The following is a 12,551-nucleotide window of genomic DNA, read 5'->3' as shown; positions in this document are numbered from 1 at the left end:
TAAACATTAAAAAAAAAGAAAACATCAAATGTCCAACAGGTATTCAGTTTTCAACTTTCTCATAAATGTATGTCTGTGTGTGTGTGTGTGTGTGTGTGTGTGTGTGTGTGTGTGTGTGTGTTATACAGTTTTAATCAGGCTCCAATAGGGGCCATATGTTTGCAGATGGTTTATATGTCCCTTAAGTCTTTTTTCATCTGTAGGTTAATCCCTCCATTTGTAAGGATCTCAGGGATGTTATTTCCCCAGTGTTGCCTCTTGCAGCTTAGACCCTAATTCCTTGCCAGTGAAAATAAAGGGCATTTGGAATATGAGAGCAAAATATTTACCCACCTTAGTATGTCCTTGGGCTCACCAGGAGCTTGGCATGGAAAAGAGCCTAAATATCCTCAAAACCTGGGCCATAAAAGTTAACTTAAAAGGCAAGACTGGACTTGGCATGTAGAGCTCCTTACAAACCTCTCTCCTTATTCCCATGCCTTCTTCCTCTTGTTGCTGACATTATCATAGTCCCATAAATTTATAAAGCCTTATTCTAACCATCTCTAGAGAAGTACATGTGATTTTTCCTAGTTCAAGTAGTACCTCTATCCAAACTAAGTGTGTCTACGCACTTAGTTCACACTGGCCCAGACCTCTCAGTTTAAAGGCATTCACTACCATGTGACCTAATTTTTAAACCCCAAACCAGGAAGCTAATCTGATAGTAGGAAAGAATCTTTGAAATTGAAACCATTCTGGAAAATTGTGAACATTTGGTTACCACACTTGAAACCCGTATCATTCTCCACTGGTTACATTTTACCACCTTAAGAGGAGACCAAAAGGGTATGTTGTGCACAGGCCCAACCATGTAAGTTTTTCATACACAGGCAAGTTAGACTAGCCAGGGCTCACCTGCTGGACTGGTAGCTGGAAACCAGGAAGACTCTCTAGTGGGGTTCTGCTTTCCCTCTGACCTGAAGGACAGAATTGGAATGGTGAAAGATAACTTCCTTGGGCAGTTCTTTGGCAATGTTACTTATGGGTCAGGGTAAATAGGTAGGTCTTAATCTGTAGAACACCACTCAGAAGGGAAAAAGACTTAGCTAAGCAATTTAAGAGGCATGCTATAAAGTCATTCTTTTCCTAACTTCTTTCACCTTGAAAATCCTCATTTTAGTATACATGTCAATGATTGAAGTTCCATTCCTTTGGGAATGACATTTAACATACCTGAATTACTGGGGGTAAGGGCTCTTGTGTGGCCTGAATCCCCACCATTTAGGGATGGTCTGAAAGAAAAAATCCCCTGTCCAGAAGAGGCAGGTGAAGGCCTAAGGAGGGGAAATAAAAGCATCAGCAAAGAAAACGAAGGTAAAGGTAAAAAGCGTATTTAAAGGGACAGCCTATATATTTAGACAAGACAGGAAATAAATCCCCTGCTTGCAACTAAAAATAAAATAATTCTGATGTATATTAGACACAGTACTATTCAATGCTCTCTTGTTTACAAGGTAGATTTATAAATGTCAAGGGTATAGGCTAGTAGAAGTAACCCCAGGGCTGCTAGCAGAGTGTCAGTGTGAACAGATCCCAAGTAAAAGGAAGCACAGTGCTACTTACCTATAAGATAGGCTGTGAGTGGAAGCTGGTGAAGGGGTTTCTGGAAAACATAAAAGTCAGCCTGTGAGATAACCCATGAGCTGGAGAAGAGATTTATTCAGGTATACTTGGGGCCAGGGAAAGAAATTGGGGACCAAAGATTTTTAGTGTATATGTTAGGCTTACGGACTAACAACAAGTAAAAAAAAAAACTCACAAATCACCTAGCAGTGAAAGTTGCTTTCCTCCCTCTCATGGATTTGTGGGCCAGGACCCAGTACTGCCTTGATGTGTTCTAATGTATCTGTGTCTTGGTTTCCCCTCTAAGATGGGGATTACTAGGAAGAATGGCTAAAGACAAAGGGTCATTAAATTGGTTGGGAGTGACAGCAAAAACGGTGGCATAAGGACCTCCAAAAATTCTCTCCATAAGAGAAAAGAAAACTAGCAAAAATTGTCAGAACCAATTTTTTCAGAACTCCAGAAATTAACAAAAGCCTTGCAACAGTCTGGGGAATGTTTATTCCAGAAAAAATAGCCAAATGAAGCTAAGAAGAGTGAATTTTCTGGCATTTTAACTTGCCCCATTCCCATTTCTCCTCCAGCTCCATGGTAGCCTTGAAAACCAACATTCTGGCAGTCACTGTGGGGATGGAATGGGGTTGGGACTCTTACAGTCTCATTCCCAGAGAATAATCACTTGACCTGTCCAGTGGTTTGCCAGAAGACTCTACTTGCAAGACTGCCTTTATGTGACTTGACTTGTAGCACAAACTCATCATGACTTAGAGCTTAGAGTTTACCATGTGTGAAAAGCCTTTTCCCCAGGAGTGTTTGTTGTAAACAATTAAAAGCACTTCTTTGGTTGCCTGAGGATGTGAATATTAATTGGGGCAAACAATAGGCTAACCAAAAAGCATAGATGGAAGAGATGGGGAATGAGTTGGTAAGAACTCTGAAAACAACACGTTCTTGGGATCTAGACCATATGCATGTGCAGGACTATGTGCATGCTCAGAAGAGACCTGAAAAGGCCTTAATCTCTTACCCTGAGGTCATATAAGCAGGATGAAAGCTAAGGCACAGTTCTCAATTGTCTGGCTAAGTGCTGAAAGTGAACCCCAACACACACACACACACACACACACACACACACACACACACACAACCCTTCAGCAAAGACTGAGAGACTTACTGGTTCCAGGTGTTTAAGGGAAATCTCTGTCCAATCATTAGCTTACCACTAAGCTAACTAAATAGAGACTTTGGTGGCATTCCATGACAATACAGATTTTTTTTTAATTGATTTATTTATTTTGAGAGACAGAGCACGAGCAGAGGAGGGGCAGAGAGAGGGAGAGAGAATTCCAAGCAGGCTCTGCAACATCAGTGCAGAGCCCAATGTGGTACTCAAACTCACAAACCATGAGATCATGATCCAAGCCGAAATCAAGAGTCAGATGCTTACCTGACTGAGCCAGCCAGGTGCCCTGACAATACAGATTTTACAGACTTAGTTTTAAAGAGTCACTAACTAACTATAAACAGCAACATCAAAAAACCCTGGGGAGGAGGAATAATCTGATTCCTATAGTTGCCCTGTTACATTATTTTAAATGTCCAGTTTCCAACAGAAAATTATGAGGTATGCAAACAAATAGGAAAGTATGACCCATATAAAGAAATAAAGCAATCAATAGAAACTGTCCTTGAGGAAGCCCAGACATTGGACTAAGCCCAGACTAGACTTTTTTTAGACAAACATTTAAATCTGGTATTTTAAATATGTTCAAATATCTTAGGAAACCATGTCTAAAGCACTAAAGTATGAGAATGGTGTCTCAACAAATAGAGAATACTAATAAAGACAAAATATATTTAATTTTTTTTTAACGTTTATTTATTTTTGAGACAGAGAGAGACAGAGCATGAACAGGGGAGGGGCAGAGAGAGAGGGAGACACAGAATCCGAAACAGGCTCCAGGCTCTGAGCTGTCAGCCCAGAGCCCGATGCGGGGCTCGAACTCATGGACCGTGAGATCATGACCTGAGCTGAAGTCGGACGCTCAACCGACCAAGCCACCCAGGTGCCCCAAAGACAAAATATATTTAAAAGAACCAAATATAAATTCTGGAATTGAAAGTATAATAACTAAAATGAAAATTTCACTGGAGGGGCCCATCAGTACATACAAATGGACAAAAGAAAAAAATCCGCAAATTTGAAGCCAATTGCAGTTATATAATGTGAGGAAGAGAAAGAAAAAATAATAAAGAAAAATGAACAGACAGCCTCAGAGACCTTGGTGAAATACCATCAAGTATATCAACATATGCATAATGGGAGTTCTAGAAGAAGAAAAGAGGAACAGGACAGAAAGAATATTTGAAGAAATAATGGCTGATAACTTCCCAAATTAGATGAAAAAAAATTGATCTACACATCCAAGAAACTCAACTAACTCCAGTTAAAGAGATCCACACCTAGACATATCATAAACTACTGAAAGCCAAAGACCAAAAAAAAAAAAAAAAAAAAAAAAAGAAAAGAAACTTGAAAGAAGAAGTCACTTATAACATGCAAGGGATTCTCAATAAAATTAGATTGATTTCTCCTCAGAAACCAGGGAGGCAAGAACACTGGCAGATAACATATTCAGAATACTAAAAGAAAGACTGTCAACCAAAAATTTTAAATCCAGCAAAACTATTCTTCAAAGATGGAGAAAGGGGTGCCTGAGTGGCTCAGTCAGTTGAGTGTCCAACTTCAGCTCAGGTCATGATCTCACAGTTTGTGAGTTTGAGCCCCACATGGGGCTTTCTGCTGTCACCACAGAGCCTGCTTTGGATCCTCTTCCCACCCACCCCATCCCCCTTGCACTCACACTCTCTGTCTCAAAAATAAATAAACATCAAAGATGGAGAAATTAGGACGTTCCCAGGTGAACAAAAACTGAGAGAATTCATCACTATCAAATCTGCCTTACAAGAAACACTAAAGGGAGTCCTTCAGGCTTACCTGAAAGGACACTGGACAGTAACTCAGATCTTCATGAAGAAATAATAAGGAGCACTGGCAAAGGCAATTACATTGGTAAATACAAAAGTATATGTGTATTTTTGTTTGTAACTTTTTTCTCCTATCTGATTTTTAAAATATGTATTCATTTTTGAGAGAGAGAGAGAGAGAGAGAGAGAGAGAGAGAGAGAGAGAGAGAGAGCGCGCATGAACAGGGGAGGGGCAGAGAGAGAGGGGGACAGAAGATCTGAAGTGGGCTCTGGGCTGACAGCAGAGAACCCAATGAGGGGTTCAAACTCACAAAACCGTGAGATCACGACCTGAGCTGAAGTCGGACTCAACCGACTAAGCCACCCAGGTTCCCCTCTCCTATATGATTATAAAGACAATTGTATAAAACTGTAACTTTGTGTTGATGAGTATACAACTTATACAGATGTAATTTATGATAACAGTACAATGAAATGGAGCAGAATGACGAACAAAAATGATCCAACTATACACTATCTATACAACACTCATCTTAAATTCAAAGACCCATGTAGGTTGAAAGTAAAAATATGGAAAAAATATTCCATGCAAACTGTAAACAAAAGAGGGCAGAGTGACTTATACCAGACAAATGCACTTTGAGACAAAGGTCAAATGGTAAAAGGGTCAGCCCATCAAGAAGATACAACACTTATAAACATATATTCATCTAACAACAGAGTTCTAAAATACAAGAAGCAAAAACTGACAGAATTGAAGAGAACTGGAGAGAAACTATTGGAATCTTCAATATTCCACTTTCAATAATGAATAGAACAACTAGACAGAAGATCAGCAATGGAATAGAAGATTTGAACAACGTTATATACCAACTAAATCTAAAGACTTCTTTAGAACAAACACTCCACCCAATAACAGCAGAATACACATTCTTCTAAAGTGTACATGGAACATTCCCCAAGATAAGCCATCTGTTAGGCCATATATTTTAAATCATACAAAGTATTTCGTCCAACCACAATGAAATGAAACTAAAAATCAGTAACAGGAGGAAATTTGTGAAATTCAAAATATGTTAACATTAAACAACACACTGCCAAAAAAAACAATGGTTCAAAGAAAAAAAAATCACAAAAGAAACTAGAAAATACTTTGAGATGAGTGAAAACAAAACCAGAAAATACTAAACCTTTTAGGATGCAATGAAAGCAGTGCTTAGTGTGAAATTTATAACTAAAAATGTCTACATTTAAAAAGCACATCTCAAATCAATAATCCAACCTTTTATCTTATGAAACTAAAAAAAGAACTAAACTCAAAATAAGCAGAAGGAAAGATATAAAGCTTAGAGCAGAAATAAATGAAATAGAGAATAGAAAAACAGAGAAAATCAACAAAACCAAAAGTAGGTTCTTTGAAATGTTCAACTAGATTGGCTAGTCTTCAGCCAACTTTTTTCTACAAGAAAAGAGTAGAAAGCTTCAAATAACTAAAATCAGGAACAAAATAGAAAATATTACTACTAACCTGACAGAAATAAATTTTCTAGGACTTCTACATTTTTTAAAGGGTGAATATGAAAGAATTGGAGGGAAACTATTTGATTTTCAAAAATGATTATACAGAAAGAAATGTGCAATTTTCACCCTGCCTCTTGTGAAAGAAAGGGAAATCCTCTCTGATAAGTATTCTCTATGGACTGGATAATGCCCTTGAAAATAGTAATAACAATAATAGTTCTAAGAGGAAAGAGACAAGAAATTAAGTGGGTATCCTTCACTGGAATTTTTAATACCTAGTGAAGAAGCTGGATTCCCCTTCAGGCTAACACAACGGGCATCTTTTAGACCTAACTTCTACTGCCATCTTGTGGCAATTTTAAAAATCCAAATCTATTTTACTCAAGTTATCCCATCTCTCTCTTTATTTACTTATTTTGAGAGAGAGAGACAGATCACAAGCAGGGGAGTCACAGAGAGAGAGGAAGAGAGAGAATCCTGAGCAGGCTCTGAGCTGTCAGCACAAAGCTGTGAGATTGTGACCTTAACTGACTGAGACACCTGGGTGTCTCTTGACCAGAGACTATCTCCCCTATCTCTTGACCAGAGACTTTCAATGACTTTCCACTGCTCAAAAAAAAGTTTCTCCTTATCAGTTTGAGAACAGAAATATCATTCTTTGAAAATCAGTAATATATCTCTGGATACCTGGAATCAGTCAGTGTCTGGAAAAAAATCAATTGCCTTATATTATGCACAGAAAATGCATAATGGCATTATATATGCAGAGTAAACCAGAAATCTTCTGGTATCTGTACTGAATATATGTTGGTTTCTGATCCTTTCCCAGCCCCCCTCTCACCAATATATGAGTCTCTGGGAGTACTTTTTCCTTGTAGGCCTCTGACTCCCTGATGGACAAACAATAAACATCAATTAATAAACACATCCCCATTCTCTGGCTTCCATATTCTTTGCTATTTCTCTATATCTGCACATTGAAGCATATATTGTTCTCCCAGAATGGGCATGGTAGTCCAAGGAGGATCCACACTTTATTACTTCCAAAATGAACTATTACTATTAACTCAGTCTTTAAACATTTCCACTACTTTCACCCCACTTATTCTGTGTTAGCTTCTAACATCAGGGCTGCATTGCCAAAAGAAAAGAAAGTCAGGCATGGCATCAGATAATTTATACCAAAACCAATATCAGGTTAATATTTTTGCCAGAAATCTTTGCTTTCATGTAGCATTAGAAATCTCATTCTGGGAAAAGAAAGTAAAGTATCACTTACTTGTCCCAAGCTAGTAAATCCAGACATTCTGTAAGGGACAGACTCCACTGAGGAGGACCGACTGTATAAGGTGAGACAGAAAGAAAACAAACAAACCTGGTGTTAAACTCTACATAGACCTAAAGTCTCTTTAGTCCCTATCTCTGCCATATCTAGGTATTTCTTTCATATTCCAACTCTTGCCAACAGTTTTAATATGGCTGTGTAGGCTGTCTACTCACCTGACCACTTGGCTGCTGTGCTGAGAACTGGGTCGTGGAGTAACTGAAAGAGAATAAAGTGAAGTATGAAAAGTAGCCATCAATGGTGTGCCCGCTGCCTTGCCTACCCAATCTGTCACAAGTGGGTATCTGGTTATATGATCTTTTCATACCATACACAAGATTAGAAAAATCACATTACAGTCTCTGAGAGGGAACTATCTTCCATATGGGAAAAGGATATTTATTCACCTCACACAGGTATTTGGGCAAAAAATGTTCACTACCTGACTGTGATGGAGAAGTAATGCCTACTGGTCGAGGTGTGGCTGACCTGAAAGGAAAAAAAAAAAAAAAAAGCAGCAGCAGAAGTTAAGTACCCCCTAAGAGGATCAATCAGATCATTGTTTATAGAAGTAACAGCTTACTCTCTGAGCACACAAATTGCTTACTATCATGTATTACAGGTATCACCGCAAAATATGGAGGCAAAGTTTCCATATGAGACTCCTTGGCTCTCTAATTTCCTAAGTGAAACCTTCTCTACTGCCTGTAATAGGAGAAATTTTGAAGTTCTCCTTTCTTCTTTCCCTCAAGGCCTACAAAGTACTCTCAGTTTTACATGTATCTATCCACCTGTTCATCCATGCATAAATCCATCATTCCCTCACTCCTTCCATCCCCTCATCCATCTCTTCAACAAGCATTTATTTAGTGCTTATACATCCTAGATCCTGAGATTACAAATGTAACTAGAATAGGTTCCTATATTTGAGAGGTTGGAGAGATAAAAAGATAAATAAAAGCAATGTTTAAGTATTATAATTGGTGTATCAGAAGTACAGAAGCATGAAAGAACACTAGACTGTCACTTCTGTGGGTGCAGGAACCATGTCTCTTAACACACCAAAACAGGGCTGAGATTTAAAAAAAATCATTTAATAGTTGGTAGGGTACGGACATTACCAATGAGACTAACTGGTGATGTACACACAGCACCTAATATGGCACCTGATAAACAATAGGCAATTAATATTTATTGAATAAATGATTAATAAAATATTGAACTCTGCCTAGTGAAGTCTTGACACAGGAAGTGACATATGAGTTGAATTTTGAAGGATGAGTAGGATTTCATAAGAGTGAACATTACATTCAAGACTTTACTTGAGCACTCTTCTGTGAGTAACTGGAGAAGTGAAAGATAACTTCATCAACCATTTCCTCCACCTTACAGCCCACACAGGTGTGTTGCAGCCTAGAGTTAAGAAAGAACAGCAATTTTCAAACAGGGCTAGTGTGGGACCTGATAAAACTGACCTGCTTCCTTGGTACCAATTTGGAGATTCCTGTAAGTGAAAAAAATGGGAGTGAAGGAAGCTGCAGCTCAAAGGACCTAACGAATGGATGTTACTTGCTAGATAACTAAGCTGCAATGTCCTCTAGCTGTTGTTGCTAAGATTCCCAGCAGGAGAAAAAACAGCAGCAATGCTTCCCTAGGAAATTATTAGCTTTGGCAGGATAAACATTTAGTTACTCTTCATAAAAACACATTGGGAATCCTGAAGACTGATTTACCTGGGAAAATATGGAGAGTCTATGGGGGAGGGAAGGGAAAATGGCAGGATAAATGTGCTAGAATAGTTTCAGGAGTAGGATCAATAGGAAAATTATATAAATACAAAGAACATTCTTAGGAAGAAAGAAACGTCTAGGAAATAGAGGTGGATTGGAGGAAGAGGAAAGGTCCTGAGGTGTCTTGGGATTCTTTTTTTTTTTTTTAATTTTTTTTAACGTTTATTTATTTTTGAGACAGAGAGAGACAGAGCATGAACAGGGGAGGAGCAGAGAGAGAGGGAGACACAGAATCTGAAACAGGCTCCAGGCTCTGAGCTGTCAGCACAGAGCCCGACGCGGGGCTCGAACTCACGGACAGTGAGATCATGACCTGAGCTGAAGTCGGACGCTTAACCGACCAAGCCACCCAGGCGCCCCAAGGTGCCTTGGGATTCTTAAAGAGAAATTTTAAGTTATAATAGATGTCTCTTCTATAAGAGAGTTTCCCAAATGGTATGTCCTGACTCACTGATGTTCGAGAATGGGTTACCAGTGTTACATGTTGATCCTTTCAGTCCAAGGTGTTCTGGGGCCTCGACCATTTACCAGAGTGTACTTGTACAAATATTATCAGTTATTTATGCCAGGATATGAAAAAGGTTAGGAAACACTATTCTACACGTCAATTGGATATACGGGAAAAGTAGGAGAGAAAATAATAGTAAGGAAAATCTGTTTCATTCACCTTTAGGATGGCAAGAAATTTCTTCAGTTCTCCATTCTCCTTCTTTAAGACTGACAGCTCTCTAGGCAAAAGATGGAAATAATCATCTCCAGCAGGTCAATGGGATAAAAAAACCCTGATTTTTATTGTTAATATCTAGTTAATACAGAGAGATGCCTGCCACTGTACAAGGTATTTCTATCAGAGATCTAGGGATTCAGGAGATAGGAGCTGAGTTTGACGGCTAGAAGAATCAGGTGGACAAAATAAGCAGTCACTTGGTATGATTTCAGAGGAGTTTACACACAGTTCCATTTCCCTTCCACACATACCCCTGGCCTGCTGCTGTCTGAAAACTTCCATCAAGGATTCCATCTTCTAGCTTAAGATTTCCAAATATGCCCTCCTGGAGGTAACATCTGAAATGTTGTCTCTCGTCTTTATATTGAAAAGCTATGCCTCATCTCCCCAAAGAAGCAATTTTTGACAAGGAAGTACAAGAGGAAAACTATAAGGTGAGCAGGGCCCCTTGAGGGAAGAAAGAGAAAAACAAAATGGAGATTGAGGGGACCAAAAATTTGGTACCTGATTTACCCAAGACAAACACAAACACACGTAGAGCAATTTCGAGGCTTTGCAACCATAAGGAAATAAGGGCTACAGCTTCTCTAAAAGAAAAAAATGCTCTCTGGTGATTTGATTTGTCACTTACTTTTTCTGGCTGGTCACCGTCTGCTGTGCCTCCTGCATGGCTGCTTCTAACTTTGTAATTCTATGCTTATAAAAGGCGATGAGGAGATCTGTTTGTTTCTTCTGGAAACTCCACACCTACTAGGGAAAAACAGGTCTTTGACACACACCCCTATAACTCCTTTCCCCTTACTTCTGGCAACAAAGAGAAATCTACCAATTCATCCTTTAATGATCATTTTCTTCTGGAGCATCTGGCCTAATTCATGTCTCCCCCAAAGTAGACGATTTGGCACTAGGGAAAGCCAAAGCTTCTCATTTCCAGGAAAATGGCTTCTTAATATCTTCAAAAAAAATTTTTTTAGTGTTTATTTATTTTTGAGAGAGACAGAGCATGAGTGGGGGAGGGGCAGAGAAGGAGAGAGAGAGAGAGAGAGAGAGAGAGAGAGAGAGAGAGAGACAGAATCTGAAGCAGGCTCCTGGCTCTGAACTGTCAGCATAGAGCCTGATGCAGGCTGGAACCCAAGAACCATGAGATCACGACCTGAGCCAAGTTGGACGCTTAACTGACTGACCCACCCAGGTGCCCCACTTCTTAAAATCTTTATGAGAATATTCTGGCATGGTAGAATGGCCCTTTAAAAATATAATCTTTCATCTTGCACAAGAAGAGTGATACTCAAAAAACTTTTTCAGGCTTAGAGTTGGTTCTGATCTAACTTGTCTACTATTAGTTTGGCCTCAGCTTCCACATTCCTAGCTATTACGGAGCACTGGTAACCAATTTACTTTCCCCGAGACACCCACAGGGGCACTTGCAGCCTGTTTATGCTGCTACAGTAAAGGGCAAAGAAGCACAGGAGGAGATTATCTATTCCTGAATTTTATTTCTGGGCATGGGCAAATAATTTTATCTTTTGTTTTGCTTTACCATTTGATATACTGATGTGCCTATCAGAGGATTACTGACTCAGAGCAAAAGTTAATATTTAGAAAGTGTTTTAGCTTTGTCAGGCTCTACTTCTGAACACACAGCAGTGTTTATGTCTCATCTGCTTCCTCCCTATTCAGACTATAAACCTTTTCTCTAAGGTCCTTCCCTAAATCTTGGTATTTTTGGCATAAACTTTTTGTTTTCACCTAATTTGTGAGTTGCTTTTACCACCCTACTACAGAATTGAACTTAAAAGTTTATAGGGGTGCCTGGGTGACTCAGTCAGTTGGGCATCCGACTCTTGATTTTGGCTTAGGTCATGATCTCACGGTTCTGGAGTTTGAACCCCGAACTGGGCTCTGTGCTGACAGTGCACAGCCTGCTTAGGATTCTCTCCCTCTCCCTCTCTCTCTGTTCCTCCTCTGCTTGTGCTCATTCTCTCCCTCAAAATAAATAAGTAAACTTAAAAAAAAGTTTATATAGCTTCTACCCTCTTTCCTTTCTACTCACAACCAAACTGAACTAATTCTAGTTAGGTAGATTTCATTATAGTCTTCTTTAGTTGTTTTTTTTTAAGTGGTTGTTTTCACGAAAATAAAACATGTTAACTTTTTAAAATTTGAGCAGTGCAGATGTAGGAAAAGGCGCTCAGAATCCCAGGAGTTACCTAAAGTGGCGAGGGGTTGGGGAGCAATAGATGTTAAGATAAGTGTAATGTTTAGCCAAGAGACAGTATCCCAAACATCTTAATCCATTCTTGGGATTAGTTTGCAGTGAAATTAAGTTAGGATCAACCTTGGGCCAAGAAAACCCAAATCCTGCCCTAGACCAGTTATTCTTCCCCTAGAGATCATCAAAGGTCCCATTTGTCTCATAAAAAGTTAATCATTTTAACTTACTGAGCTAAGTCCTCAAAAAGGATAAGAAAAAGATAGGGAGCAATTGGCAATCTCCTCTCGAACTAGATAGAACACATGACAGATGGCTGTTTAAAAGGAAATAAAACTTAAGAGAAAAGGAATTCCCCTTTTAAGTTCCTCCCTTTCTCATCTA

The 12,551-nt window shown here is 39.1% G+C and overlaps 1 protein-coding gene across 2 annotated transcripts in view; it reads right to left on the bottom strand.

Annotated features, from left to right (window-relative positions):
* The window catches only part of RNF212B (ring finger protein 212B), a 36,471-nt gene that overhangs the window by 10,926 nt on the left and 12,994 nt on the right, over window positions 1-12,551 (bottom strand). For both annotated transcript variants that reach the window (XM_045059681.1, XM_006932743.4), the window contains exons 5-14: window positions 10,587-10,702; window positions 9,896-9,956; window positions 8,914-8,942; window positions 7,881-7,927; window positions 7,615-7,657; window positions 7,394-7,454; window positions 6,956-7,004; window positions 1,606-1,645; window positions 1,216-1,316; window positions 898-959 (exon numbers count right to left, since the gene is read on the bottom strand). In XM_045059681.1, coding sequence (XP_044915616.1) covers window positions 898-959; window positions 1,216-1,316; window positions 1,606-1,645; window positions 6,956-7,004; window positions 7,394-7,454; window positions 7,615-7,657; window positions 7,881-7,927; window positions 8,914-8,942; window positions 9,896-9,956; window positions 10,587-10,702 — 609 coding nt within the window. The remainder of the gene's footprint in view (window positions 1-897; window positions 960-1,215; window positions 1,317-1,605; window positions 1,646-6,955; window positions 7,005-7,393; window positions 7,455-7,614; window positions 7,658-7,880; window positions 7,928-8,913; window positions 8,943-9,895; window positions 9,957-10,586; window positions 10,703-12,551) is intronic.

Source organism: Felis catus, chromosome B3 (assembly GCF_018350175.1).
Source record: "Felis catus isolate Fca126 chromosome B3, F.catus_Fca126_mat1.0, whole genome shotgun sequence".
NCBI classification, from domain to species: Eukaryota; Metazoa; Chordata; class Mammalia; order Carnivora; family Felidae; genus Felis; species Felis catus.
The sequence above is the reverse complement of the archived record's forward strand: the minus strand, read 5'-3'. Positions and strand labels throughout refer to the sequence as shown.